At 50.9% G+C, this 13,761-nt stretch overlaps 1 protein-coding gene across 3 annotated transcripts; it reads right to left on the minus strand.

Annotated features, from left to right (window-relative positions):
* Positions 1–3,413: 3,413 nt before the first annotated feature.
* Positions 3,414–13,435, minus strand: NR2F1 (nuclear receptor subfamily 2 group F member 1). 3 transcript variants are annotated; one of them, XM_074856046.1, is made up of 4 exons: positions 12,637–12,871; positions 10,331–10,449; positions 8,843–9,370; positions 3,414–3,833 (listed from the first exon to the last, which is right to left on the minus strand). In XM_074856046.1, the coding sequence occupies exons 1-4, from the start codon at positions 12,735–12,737 to the stop codon at positions 3,553–3,555; spliced, it is 1,029 nt and encodes a 342-aa protein (XP_074712147.1). In that variant the 5' UTR covers positions 12,738–12,871; the 3' UTR covers positions 3,414–3,552. The 3 variants fall into 3 exon arrangements, with proteins under 3 accessions (XP_074712147.1, XP_074712145.1, XP_074712146.1); XM_074856045.1 differs by lacking the exon at positions 10,331–10,449 and having other exon boundaries at positions 3,479–3,561; positions 3,646–3,833; positions 12,637–13,435; XM_074856044.1 differs by lacking the exon at positions 10,331–10,449 and having other exon boundaries at positions 12,637–13,432.
* Positions 13,436–13,761: the final 326 nt, after the last annotated feature.

Consider the following 13,761-nt stretch of genomic DNA (forward strand, 5'->3'; position numbering starts at 1 on the left):
GCTCTGTCGCAGCGGTTGGTGAGGCCGGAGGGGCCGCGGAGCCCTGCGCAGCGGAGGAGGAGGGGTGTGGGGGGGAGGATGGAGGGGGGGGTGCCCTGCCGACCCCTCCCTGCGGAGCCTGGGGGGTCGCGGAGCCCCCGGGGGCAGCGCCCGTGTCCCCGGCGACAACAAGGCAGGAGAAATGTAGCTGGAATTGGTTTTAAAGCAGTATATTGTAGGTTACGAACAAGTCAGCAGAAACTTGCGGAGGGACCCCGGTCGCTCTCCACATTCACTTTTTTTTTTTTTTCCCCTTTTTTTTTTTTTTTCAGCAAATAACGCTCGGTGACGCGATCATACAATATTTTTAGCCGCCGTATGAATGCCCGAGATGCTGGAGCGTGGCAAAGGAAAACATCCACCGACACAACACGGACTGGGTAGTTAACACTTCAGAACACGATACCATCTTATAAGCAAAGTTTAATAAGGGATTGAAACACTTCTTTCTAGGCACATACATGGAAATAAGTGCATCTCGTACACCTCCTCTACACCTGCAAGTTTCTTGGCAATCGGTGGGTTATTATTATTCATAAATATGAAAATTAATTGAAAAATACGTTTCTGACCTACGAAAAAGTTTATCTGTTTTCATCAGTGGGATAACACTGTAATGAATATATTTACATCTCATTGGAAGAAACCGAGACCTGTCTTTCTCTTCCGATATCCCCATTTGTTTGGTTTATTTTTTTTTTGTTGGTTTTTTTTTGCTGTTTTGTGTTTTTTTTGGCTTTTTTTTTCTGTTTTGTGGATTTTTTTGTTGTTTTTTTTTTTTTGTTTGTTTGTTTATTTGTTTGTTTGCTTCTGTTTTTAACTGCTAATCCAGCTGGCTCCCCAGTCACCCATCCCACCAAAAAGCGATGCTGAAGAGCTTCTTCAGCACCTCCCGGGGCTGAGGATCCCCCCGCTCACTCCCCGCTGGCAGCCCGGAGGGGCTGCTGGACCCCCTCTGCCCCGGGGAAGGTGACCAGGGCGAGGAACAAAGCTGTCGCCTATGCAGCGTCCATGCGAGTGAGAAAAGGGTGTCTGTCTGTCTGTCTAATTCCCGTCCTTGTGCGCCCAGGTCTGAAATCATCCACTCCCCCCACACAGCACCTATGAATACAGGCCTCTTCTCCGTCCTGAAATGGGCTCGACCCCCATAGAGGATCTGCCCGCAATGTTGATTATCCAGCTATAAGTGCCTACTGTATAGAGCTGCTCTCGCCTCGGATCTGCTGCGCCTAGAATATTAAAAACCCCAAGCGGGTTGGATTGAAGGATCTTGTTAATGCAAAAAAAAAAAAAAAAAAAAAAAAAAGGAGAGAGAGAGAGAGGGAGAGGGAGAGGGAGAGAGAAGGAGAGTATGGAGGACAGCAAATTAAAAGGAAAACATTGCCCATGACTCCACAAACTGAAAAGCCTGCCTCATCCAGGCTTGTTTGGAGGGCACGGAAGGTGTCTGCGTGAGGGGGGGAATGTTATTTTTAAGGATCGAGCTTTATTAATACGTTAAGAAAGAGCTCCCTTGGTAGTATGTGTTCTTACAGCTCCGTCTCAGATCCTATAAAACATTAATGCACTGAAAGCTGTTACAGAGATCTGCACCACCAGCTAGAAGCATTGTGAAGCCTTTACCTTCAAAGGAGCTCCATTACAGAAACGATTTTTAATTTTCTTTGCGAAAAAGGGACGAGCCAAAACCAAGAAGCAGGGCTTTTGGCACAGAGCTCAGGCCCCCACGGTGGGCGGTTGTGGCACGTGGGGGGCCCACAGCCCGTGATTCGTGCGCGGCCGTGGCCCATGAGCACCCACGAAACGCACTGGCTCGCCACCCAACGAGCAAGCATCCGGGTTGGATTTCTATATTAATGGGCTGGGAATAACCCTCCACGCGCAGCGACTGGAGTCGGGAGAAAGAGCGAGAGGGACGCTTCGGCTGACAGCGAGCGCGAGGCGCGGGCCGGAGCACACGCCAGAGTCTGCGAGTCCTTGGGGTGGAAAAGAAGAGAGAAGAAGCAAAAAAAAAAAAAAACCAAAAAAAAACCACCCCCAAAAACCCCCACCACCCCCAAAAGCAGAAAGCCACCATGCCTGCCACAAGCATGGCTGTGGTATGGCCTGCAGCCGCGCACACGGCGAGGGCGGCATACGGTGACCTTCAATCCACGACTGTGGCACCTAAGAGCGAGCAGCAAGGTGTGAACCCGGCAGGAACGCCAGCCGAAGGGAAAAGGCGCTTCCCAAAAAAAGGGTAGGCCAGCGTGACAAGGCTGACCTTGGCAGAGGGTCTACTGCCCAGTCTCGGCGAGGTGAGGTCACCTATGGCATGGCGCCGTGCCACCCGCTCCCTCTCCCTAGGCCTCGACAGCTCAGCCCTAAACTTGCACAGTCAAGTCAGTTTTGGAGCGTCACGTGGTTTACACAACTTGGTTACCCCTCACAAGTATTTTTTTAAAGTTCTCCCTTTCAACGCCAGTAGAGGAGTTAAAATGCCAGGGAGATCTTCTGTTTGTTGGTTTGTTTTTTTCTTGTGTTTGTTGTTGTTGGTTTTTTTCTTTTTTTTTTTTTTTTTTTGTGAACTGTTGGCATGTTTCAAGCAACAAGACTCATGGGTTGTGGGGTGATAAGTTGATTTTTTTTTGCTAAATTCTTTTATTTTTGTTTAAATTCTCACTTCAATTTTAATTCTTGAAGAACAGCTTCGACAACATATATCGCACTCATTATAAGAAGCAAAGGGTTATATCAAAAATTATTAGTATAGAATCACAGGAAACCTGGTTTGGAACCAGAAAAAAATACAAAACAGATATAGATACATAGACACAGGACAATTTTTTTTTATAATTATTTGGAAAATGTTATTTTCCCCTAATTCTCGTTCCTTTTTTTTTTTTTTTCCTTTATGCGCATACGATGTTTTAAGTTTTACAAAAAATGAAAATAAAGACTAATATTTTACAAAATGAGTAACAATGCTCGTGGTAGGTGTTTGCGCGTGGAATTTTTTGTTGTTTGTTTGTTTGCTTGCTTGCTTGTTGGTTTTTTTTCACTCTACACAAGGTTCAGTTCAGTTTCAACGCGTTTTGTTTTGTTTGTTACTGTACAGCATATATCAACAACAGTCCACAATAAATCCTGGAAGATCCAGTATCCCCTTCAGGTTTGATTAATATCCCCTCAATACTCATATTTTTTTTGTTTTTATGGGTTTTTTTATATTTTTTTTTGCTTTTTTTGTCTCTTTTATTATTATTATTTATTCTGCTTCCTCCTCTCCGGAAAAAAAAAAAAAAAAAAAGCGGAAAAAAAAAAAAAAAGAAAAAGCGAAACACCACCACCTCCACGACGGACGCGAGGTCCGTCCTTCTCCCCACCACGGCCACTCCTCTGCTCCTACTCGGCCCTTTCTTTTGTTCAGTGTCCGCCTCCCGGGCCCCCCCCCCGCACCCCGACTGCCCCTCGGTGCGAGCGCTCCCGCCTCCGCCGCTCCGCCGCGTCTCTGCCGGGGCTGCGGGCCGGGCTCTAGGAGCACTGGATGGACATGTAAGGCCAGTTGAAGCTGCTCCCCGACAGTAGCATATCCCTGATGAGGGTTTCGATGGGGGTTTTACCTACCAAGCGGACGAAGAAGAGCTGCTCGATGACCGAGGAGGAGACGGTGCGCAGCGAGGGCAGCCGCAGCAGCAGCTTCCCGAAGCGGCTGGGCTGGTTGGGGTACTGGCTCCGCACGTACTCCTCCAGCGCGCACTGCGACTTCTCCTGCAAGCTCTCGATGTGCGCAGCATCCGACAGGCCGCAGGCGTCTGCCCGCCGTACCGCGCCCGCGGAGGCAGCCGCGGAACGGCGGCGGCGTGGGGAAGGTGGAAGGAGAAGGGGAGGGGGGGGGGAAGAGGAGGAGGAGGTGAAGGAGGAGGAGGAGGGAGGAGGAGGAAGCGGAGGGGGGAGATGGTTAGTGGCGGGGAAGCGCACGGAGAAGCGCCGCCGGGATGGGGGGGCACCCCCAAAGGCGCACCCCCACCATCCCGCCCCGTCCCATCCACCCCACCGCCGAATGGATAACGGCCACCCTGCCCGCGACCCGTCGCCCCCGTGGGCACTTCCACGGGGGGAAGTGGGGAGGGGGGGGGCGGTGGACTGCCCACACCCCCCCCCCAAACACACACAGACACCCCCCCCCCCACCCAGCCCCGCGCTTCCTCCCCACCCCCCCACCCTCCCCTCCATCACACACCCAGCCCGGACACTCGGCACCGGGAGCGCGGTCCCGGCTGCAGGATGCCCTTGGCCGGGGTGTGGAAAACCGGGATCAGTCCCTGTTAAACCACACTGAGGACGGGTCGGGGGGGAGGAAAAAGAGGGGTGTTGGGGAAAATAATCATAATGATTTAAAAAAAAAAAAGAGAGAGATAAAAAAGCAGAGGCGCGCACTCGCAGAGGGAGTTTGTTGACATGGCTGCGCATCAGAGGGAGGCAGCGGCAGGCAGCCGGCCGGGGGATGCCGGGCTTGGGGGCGGGGGGGGGTGGGGTGGGGGGGGAAGGAAGGGGGTCCCCCCTCTGTCCCTGCCCCGCCGTCAGCGACGGCAAATTGGCCACGTTTTTGCGGGCTGTGCCACAAACCCGTTGGAAAACGGCTGGGTTAGTCCGGGCTTGCGCTGAGCCGGCGCCTGCTGCTCTCAGACACAAAGCTGGGAACGGCGGCAAGCGGGTGAGCCTAGCCTAAACGTGAGTCCCTCCCTGTAGGGCCCGAAACGTACCCCTGGCACCTTGCGGGGTGACAAGACCTGGGCAGACGCGCCCCAACCCTTCACATCCATCCATCTGTACCTACGCGCGTTACCCTGCGCGTACGTGCGCGCAGAGGCGCAGGAGGAGAGGTAGAGATGCGTTTACACGCCCGCCAGCGCTATCTCTGTGGAGGCATAACCCAAAACAGGGTGTAATTGTGCGCCGGGCGCTTGTTGAGGGACTGGCGGGGGAAACTCGGGTGGTGGAAAAGTGGTGGCTGTGTCCGGGCGGTTGAAACCATCCACATTGTTTCGGAGATTAATAATAAATATTTTTTTTTTAGAAAAAAAACGGGATCAGAGGGAGGCAGTCAGCTGGCAGTGCGGTTTAAGGCAGATCAAAGCCAGACTTTGCTAATATATAGATCCGTATATGAATTAATGCATGTTAATGGCCCCCAAAAGGACATTACAAAATTGTGAATGTAGAATTACGACTCTGGAAAGACACAACAAATTATTCAAAGGCCCCCCCCCCCCCCCCAAAAAAAAGAATAAAAAAATAAAAAAAAAATCTGTCGCAACTGCATTTTTGAAGTTTAAGTCTTCCCGCATCAAGAACTGGCTTTACAAAGATTTCCGAACACCTTCATCTACAATACTATGGCCTCGAGCGAAAATACAAATAAAACAAGCCATAATTCAGGAACTTCTGAGGGGGAGAACCTTTGACCTGCGCTGCGGACTTGGCGTCCCTCAGATAGACAATTATCTGAGCCAGCCTGCTCTGCTAATCCATACTGTACCTTTAATGCAACGATATTTTGTAACATCTAAAGCACCGGGTTGCAACATATACATCTATCAAAAGCTCGGGCCTGTTCTTGTTTGCAATATATATCAAAACCACAGGCCTGTTCATATGTTGATTGCCACAAATCACACTCCATATTTACATATATCTTGCTATTTTACATGCATTATCTGCCCATTATGCATTAGGATCCTATTCAACTTCCAAACAATGCAATATGAAAGGGTCTTACTGACACCCTAGCAGGGCTTTTTCTTCTTTATGCCCCATATGTCATACCCTTAAGGTTAGTAAAATATTTATCAGATATTTACGGTAAGCGCACCTATAACTGCAGGTCACTGGACAATGTGGACGGGGAAGTTGCTCGCTGGAAGGGCGGCAGCCTGGGGAGGGTGTGCGAGTGCGTGTGTGTGTTTTTAGAAGGAAAAAAAAAAAAAAAAAAAAAAGCCTTGGGTTTTGCCTTACACCTCCAAACCCTCAGGATTTTTTCATACCGATAATATCTACTGAGCTTCAATTATTTTCAACGGCCAGGCATATGCCTTTACTCGGGTTTTACTCCACATCCTTCAAGGTGGCGGTGGGGAAGGCTTAGCTCTCCCCTCAGAACGGGATTAAAAATAATAATAATTAAGGGATGCGCAGCTCGGTTAGGTTACAGAGTCCAGAGAGGTGCGATCCGTGGCAGAAATAATGCAATCCGTGTTTAGTGGAGGCGAATTATTATTCCATCTCCGAAAGTGGGCTAATGTGGAAATCCTGCGTGTGCCTCACTTTTTTATATGGCAGTGTGTCAATAAGGGAAAGCTCTATATTTCTTCCTGCAGTCTATGGAAAAGAAATTATGTAAATAAATAACCATTACCGTTCAGCACACTCCAGCCTTCCCCTTTGTAGTGGCGGGAATGTATTTCATGTTACGCATTCAGAAGAGTTTAGTGTTCAGAAAATATAGATGTAATCAGCTGGCATCTAACTAGAAATCAAAGTTCTTATTGCGCTGCAAATAGATTTATTGGATTTATGTTGTCTGGCTCTGTCCCTTCCTGGAAACGTTTATTTATGACGAGGAAAACGTAGGTGCAGGAATTAATAACCTTAAAGTTGTTGTGTGGGGTTTGGTTTTTTTTTGGGGGGGGGGGGGGAAGGAGGAGGAAAAAAGGGGAAGGGAAAAAAGGAAAAAAAAAAAAAAAAAAAAGAGGCAAGAAAGGAGCAGGTTCTGGGTCACGACCCAGTCGTTGGACGGTGTCCAGAATTTTACGGATTAAATACACGCTATCCGGAGCCCGAATGTAAAAACCACAACAGGAGAAACCCATGCCAGCTTTAAATACTTAGTCCTTAGCGAAGGACTTTGGACAATATGCCTAAAAATGTCTTTTCCATCAGTCAAAGTTTGTTTAAAAGTTGGATGACTTTGAGAAAGGCTTCCCATGAATTCCCCTCTGGCTAAGCAATCAAAACAAGTTTAGTGAAAAGTGGAAATGTGCGGATGGGGGTAAGGGGTAGATTACTCCTGACAGCTGTATTTCCATTTTCTGAGATGCCCCGTGCGATCCTGCTCCAAAATAATATTATTGTTCCCTTCCCGAACCCCGCTCACGCTCCGCTCCACTGTGGGAAGGGGCTTCTCCCCTCGCAAACGTTTAGTTATTACGTTTGTTGCTAGTATATGTAAAAGAAGGGCTGCTCTATAAAGACACTAAAGCCGCGTTTCTAGCCAAGGTCGATCGTTTGGGGAAGGTAAAGGGGGGAGATGGAGGGAGGGGGGATGGGGAAGAGGAGAAAGAGAGGAAAAAAATAAAACACACACCCCCCCCACCCCCCCCAGTATGTCCCCGTCTGGGGCAATCTCTTTCCCGGGGCCTTTGGCGGGTGGAAGGGCCGAGGCACAGGCCAGCCCCCCTCCCTGCTTGGGAAGAATCTCTCAAAGTTGGGTCTGGCCAAAAAAAAAAAAAAAAAGATGGTTAAAAAAAAAAAAAAAAGAAGGGTTCTTCCCGGCTGTCCCTGTGTATTGATGAGCACCCTGAAATGAATGGGAAGGGAAAGTCTGGGAGTCTACAGGCAGGCTGCGGAGTTAAATCAGCCTGATAAATGCCGGCAGGTCTCTTTGTCACTTTTGAAAAACATGTTTCCATCAAGAAGACTTATTAAGATAAAATACATTAAAATGTCGAGCTGGCTATTCAGTAAATCTTCCATTTGTTTTAAGATCTGCACTTTATCCTTTGCAAAGAAATATTCCCTCCGACGCTGCGAGACTGCATTTGCACTGGAAGTAAAAGGGGGCAGTCACAGTACACGTCTCCGACCACCCTGCATACAAATTAGATACTCCTGTCTAAATAAATTATCTGATGTTCAAATCGATATTAATACTACATTTGCTACGTTACAATATTGTGCAAATTTCGGAGTCATTTTAATACAATGTAAATACTATTTTTCATGCATGAAAGGCAACAAATATTGATGGATTATAAACTGCTTACTGTTAAACAAGGCCTTTGAGCGATTTGCCATCTTTGTTCAGGAATGCTTTTAATTTTTGCCTCGGCCTAGTTTTAAGCCAGATTTATCGGAGCTGTTTAGATATCGCTAACTGGGAGGACCAGTTTGGAAAAGGGGGGAGAAACCGGGACAAGAGAGGAGCAAGGGGATGGGGGGGTGGGGGGGGGTGGGGGGGTGGGAAGGAAAAACAAACAAGCAGAAAAAGTGGCAATTAGCCCCATCGTGGCGATAATTAGAATAATAATTAAAAATTGACACTGCCAGGCCTCTTATCTCGCCTTGTTTCCATTTCCTATATTTCCTCCACCTCGTTCGCCTTTGATGTTTATAAATTTCTCCCTCGCAGGTTACAATAATAGAAGACGTATTATATTCTTATAGGCTACGACCAGAGCACTTCAAAGGCGACGCTAATGCACTTTCCCGCTAGTTAATTCGAACCATCTATCATCGGGAAAAATTGTTAACATGCATGTTTCCACCGCCTCCACTTAATTTGAGGGATGTATATATTTTTTTAGTGTTTTTTTTTGGGGGGGGGGGGGGGGGCATGTGTGTGTGTGTTAAAATGCTAACCTCGGTGGGGCTGAGGGGGAGGTCGAGCCCTGGGCCGGGGCATACCCCCTCGGGCGCTACGCTACCTCGGCCTTCCACCTCTTTGTGGGGGGAAAAAAAAATCCATTTAATATTTTTTTTTAATTTTTTTTTTTTTTTGGTTCGGCGCACCCCCACCCCTCCCCCTCCCCCTTCCCCCCCTCACCTGAGGTGAAGAGGACGATGGCTTTCAGGCAGCTGTACTCGGCCGAATCGACGTGCAGCGCCTTCAGCTTCTCCACCTGCTCCTGGAAGATGCGGATGTGGTCCATGAAGGCGACGACGCGGTCGGCCGACATGGGGGAGGCGTGGAGGCCGGCGGCGGCCAGGAGAGGGGCCACATGGAGGGGCATGGAGCACTGGGCAGCGTTGAGGACGAAGAGCTCGCTCCAGGTGAGCCGCAGCAAGGCCACCTGGTCGGTGATCTGCAGGTCGGGGAAGAAGGGGATGTTGCGGGCCCACTCGACGGCGCTGAAGAGCAGGCGGGCGGCCAGCTCGCAGATGTTTTCGATGCCCATGATGTTGTTGGGCTGCATGCACTGGCTGCCGTAGCGGGAGGTGGGGTAGGGCTCGGCCCGCAGCAGCAGGGAGATGTATCCCGAGAGATAGCAGTGCCCGTTCAGGGGGTCGCCGTTGGTCAGGGCGTACTGGCCGGGGTTGGGCTGGGTGGGCGGCATCCTTCCTCGCTGAACCGCTGACAAAAAGAAGGAGAGAAGGAGAGGAAATGTGCATCCAGGAGGCTCGCAGGCATCGCCCCGGCGGCGCTGCCAGCCAGACGGAGACAATGCCGGGCGCTTGCTTTTTTTTTTTTTTTTCCCTTTTTTTTTTCTTTTCCCCAACCCCCCCCCCCCCCTCCCCAGCCACCCCCCCCACCCCCCCTTCCTCGCCCCCGGCACACGCACAGGCACGGACAGACAGAGGCATGCGGAGCCGGGCAGCTGCAGCTGACCTGCATCGCCCCCCCCGCCCGGCCCCGGCCCCGGCATCGGCCCCCGACCCCTGCTCAGGCAGCCCCAGCCCAGCGGCAGCCAAGCGCGCCCCCCCACCGCCCCCAGCGCAGACAGGCTTCACAAAATAAACACAGATTAAAAAGAAAGAAAGAAGGAAAAAAAAAAAAAAAAAAAAAGCCAAGGCAAACAAGACAAATCCGCACACACACACCACCACCACCCCCCCACCCCCGGCCCCCCTCCCCTCTTGCAACAAAAGGCAGCCCCGCACGTAAAAAAAAAAAAAAATTAAAAAAAAAAAATCAAGGAAATCCTCCGGGTGGTGAGAAAGTGGGGTTAAAAATCACAGCCAGCTGTTAAAAATATAGCCAAGCTCTGTTGTGGATCCCAGCCGATTGCCCTGGTAGCACTGAGATTTACAACTGAACTGCTGTGTCGCTTTTTTAAAAAAAATAAAAAAATAAAAATAATTCATAAAAACAAATGCGTCCGTATTCTTCAAAAATACCGCGTCGTTACCCTTCAAGCTGGAACAGGTCGCAGCCCCCCAGCTCCCCACTGCTAACTTTATTACACAGAACCAGCTTTCCATAGAGGACCCCCCCCCCTCCCCCGCCCAGCAAAGTTCTCCCTGCTAAAAGGAAGAGAAAGATTAAATATTATCAAGGGAAGGGGGGAAATAAAACAAAAAGGTCCGAACTTACAATAGCCAAACATTCGTGGAAGGAAAAAAAAGGGGACGGTGTAATTAATATCTTTGGTGCGCTGTTGCCACTGCAAAAGCCTGCAGTCAGCGTTGCACAGTGAATGCACAAGCTTGCAACTGCAAAAACACTGGATTCATTAACCATCTCCACACAGAGCGTAAGCATGCCTCGAGTCCCGAAAGCTGACCAAAGTTTTTTTTTTGTTTTTTTTTTTTTTTTTAGTGTGTGTGTGTGTGTGCGTGTGCGTGTTTTACTCCATCAGTGCCAGCGTTTGCAGCCGCATGCCATGTAAACAAAGGTAACTTCAGGGGAAGATACGGCTACTCAGGCTTGCTCCCTGCACACACAGACACGCACACGCACACCCGCACACGCTCGCTGGCACACACACGCACACAGAGATCACTCATCTTTCCGGCGTGCCACATTTTCTCAACTTTCTCTTTTCTTCCCCACCCAGCCCTCCTCGCCTCCCGGGCCGGACTTCTCTCCTGCTGCCCTCCAGCCCACCTCTCTCCCACTTCAATCTGCTTGTAAACTTGGCAGTTATTTTTCAATTAACTGCGAGCACAATTCTAACTTGTTTGTGTTTTTTTTTTTTCCCTCCTCCTTCCTTTTTTTTTTTTTTTTTTTTTTTCCTTCCCCCCACCTCTCTCCCAGACGCCTACCAACAGCCCCTGAAGCTACCAATGAAGTCGTCATATTTGCGAGGTCTTTCAGATCTGGAGCAGTTTCATTCCTTTTCTTGTGGCATATAAAATATAATTTTAAAACCAATTAAGGCAGTAGTAATCCCCGCTCCGCAAAATTGACTGTTTCGCTGATGTGACTCTAAGACATCTTTAACGACAGTCACAGGGTAAACTTTAACTGTAAGCCGAGAAAATACGTTTCGAGGAGAAAGGAGGGCAGGAAATCTTCCTACGCGAGAATGAGCCTGAACGCAAGGAAAACCACAGCGACTCTTGGAAAGGAGGAGGGAAAAAAAATAATAAATAAAGAGCAGAGCAGTTAGAAATGGTGTGGAGCCCGCTGCCAGATGCAGGCTGCGGATTCTGCTAAAATGAGAAGGACCGGTAAATAGGTTATAAATCGCAATTTGTATGCAGGCTTTAAGGAGAGGGTGGAGTTTGATGAAGAAATAAAATGAGCAGCGTGCTAAAAAAAAAAAAAAAAAAAAAAAGAGTGAAATGACAGAAGTACAGAAACCCGGTTCAGTCACAAACTTTCCTTTGAACGCATGGAGTGAAAACAAGGCCAAATCTCGCACAGAAGCACACTCCGGGGCACCGGGAAGCACAGGGAAGCAGAGATACAGTAGCACATTTCCCCCTCTTTTTTTTCCCTTTCCTCTTTTTCACCCCCTTTCCTCTTTTCTTCCCTACTTACACGTCTTTCATCTTTCTTTCGGGGAAAAATGAGGCTGGGAAATGGATCTACCGAGAAGTGTTGCGGGTTTAAAAAGAAATGATGGGGCGGAAGGGGGGGGTGGGTGAGGGGGGGGGAAAGGAAGCTGAATGGAAGCACATCTCGTACGGGAGAGAGATGTATCTCTCCCCCCACCCCCCGGTCTCATGCCAACAATAGACAAAACCACATCCAAACACACACACGCGCGCACGCACACACACGCGCAGGAGCGGGGAGAGCGGCGAAATGATAAATATTTAGCGAGCGGCCGTAATGATAATAGTAATAATGATAAATGAATAAGAATAAATTCTCGGCACAATGAGCGGGGAAGGGGCGAGAGCGGCGCTGCCGGGGAAAAGGGGGGGTGGGGGGGGTGGGTGTGTGGGGAGGAGCGGGAGGAGGGCAGGAGGCACAAACCGAGAAAAAGCCAAAAAAAAAAAAACAAACCCAAAAAACAAAACAGAAGAAGGGGGGGGGGGGGGGGGGGGAAACAACAAAAAAAAAAACCAAGAAAGAAAACACCACCAAACCACCACCATCCACAATAACAACAAAACCTGGCGCAAAGCTGCCAGATGGAGTGCAGGCAGAGGGGGAGATTGACATGTGCATGGAAATAGAGATCGCCACGGAGAGCCGTACATATATATATATATAGAGAGAGGGAGAGAGAGAGTGTGTGTGTGTATGCACGCCGCGCGTGTGCGCGCGTGTATATATATATATAGAGAGAGATGTATGTACGCGCGTGTAGGTGCGCGTGTGTGCGCGTATGCCCCCGGCAGACACAAGACAAGACGGAGAAGCCCTCGCCACACGCAACGCGCCTGCGGAGCCGCGGGGAGAGAGGGGAGCGACATAAGCATATAGAGTAGGGAAGAAATATTCACCTTCCCGCCTCATGCCCACTTTGAGGCACTTCTTGAGGCGGCAGTACTGGCACTGGTTGCGGTGGTGCTGGTCGATGGGACAGTTCCTGTTGGCGCGGCATGTGTAAGTTAAGTTCCTGCGGACGCTCCTCTTGAAGAAACTTTTGCAGCCCTCGCAGGTGAACTGGCCGTAGTGCTTGCCGCTGGATTTGTCCCCGCACACCACGCACTCGATGTGCTGCTGGCTCTGCCCCGAGCCCTGCTGGCCCGCTCCCTTGTCCCCGGCCGTGCCCGGCGTGGAGGGGGGTCCCGGCTGGCTGGGGGTCTGCGGGGTGTGCGGGGCGGCCGAACCGCCCTGTTGCTGGGGGGGCTGCTCCCGGGCCGGCTGCGCCGCGGCGGGGTTGGGGCCGCTCGGGTTGCCCCCGGCCACGTCTTCCTGCGGATCTCGCCAGCTGCTAACTACCATTGCCATATCTCGGGCCCAAAAAAGTGCTGGGGAGCGGCGCGTCTCGCTGCGGGCTGCCGGGGAGAGAGGCGGGGGGCGGGGGGGAGGCGGCCGGCCGGGCGCCGGGGGCGAGCGGGGAGCGAGGGGACCCTGCCTGCCGCCTGCCTCCGCCTCGGCTGCCGCCGCTGCCCTGCTGCCGCCGCCGGCTGGAGCCGCTCCTGCCGTTTTCTTTATTTTATTTATTTTTCGCCGCGAGTCCCCCTCCTCTCGCTCGCGCTCTCGCTAATTTTTTTTTTTTTTTTTTTAGGGAGGGGGAGGGGGCGACGGAGGATTTTCTCCCTCTCTCCCTCTCTCTCTCTCTCTTTCCCCCCCCCTTTCCTCTTCCTCTCTTCCCTTCCCTTCCCTTTCCTGCGCTGCCCCCCCTCTTTAAAATACCCCCGCCTGGCCGCTTCCCCCCTCTGCTCCCGCTCTCCCCGGCTCTCGCCGCCTCTCCTCGCCCTCCCCCCCCCCCCCCGCCGCCACTTCAAGTTGCAAAATCAGAAACGGCAAACAAGGCGGTCGGGAGAGGCATTCAGGAGGAGTAACACGCCGGACACGCACACGCAGGCAGACACACGCGCGCACACGCCCGGCACACGGCGGCTTCCCCACTCGCGCACACGCACACACGCACGGGCACAGGCACACGCGGTCCGGGCGCT

Source organism: Strix uralensis, chromosome Z, assembly GCF_047716275.1.
Source record: "Strix uralensis isolate ZFMK-TIS-50842 chromosome Z, bStrUra1, whole genome shotgun sequence".
NCBI lineage: Eukaryota > Metazoa > Chordata > Aves > Strigiformes > Strigidae > Strix > Strix uralensis.

Excerpts from the sequence above, each read along its gene's own strand:
- NR2F1 (XM_074856044.1), bottom strand. The coding sequence starts at position 13,087 with ATGGCAATGGTAGTTAGCAGCTGGCGAGATCCGCAGGAAGACGTGGCC. Across the intron at positions 9,371-12,636 it reads AGTGGGCATGAGGCGGGAAG|CGGTTCAGCGAGGAAGGATG; the intron begins GTGAATATTTCT and ends TCTTTTTGTCAG. Across the intron at positions 3,834-8,842 it reads CATCGTCCTCTTCACCTCAG|ACGCCTGCGGCCTGTCGGAT; the intron begins GTGAGGGGGGGA and ends TACGGCGGGCAG.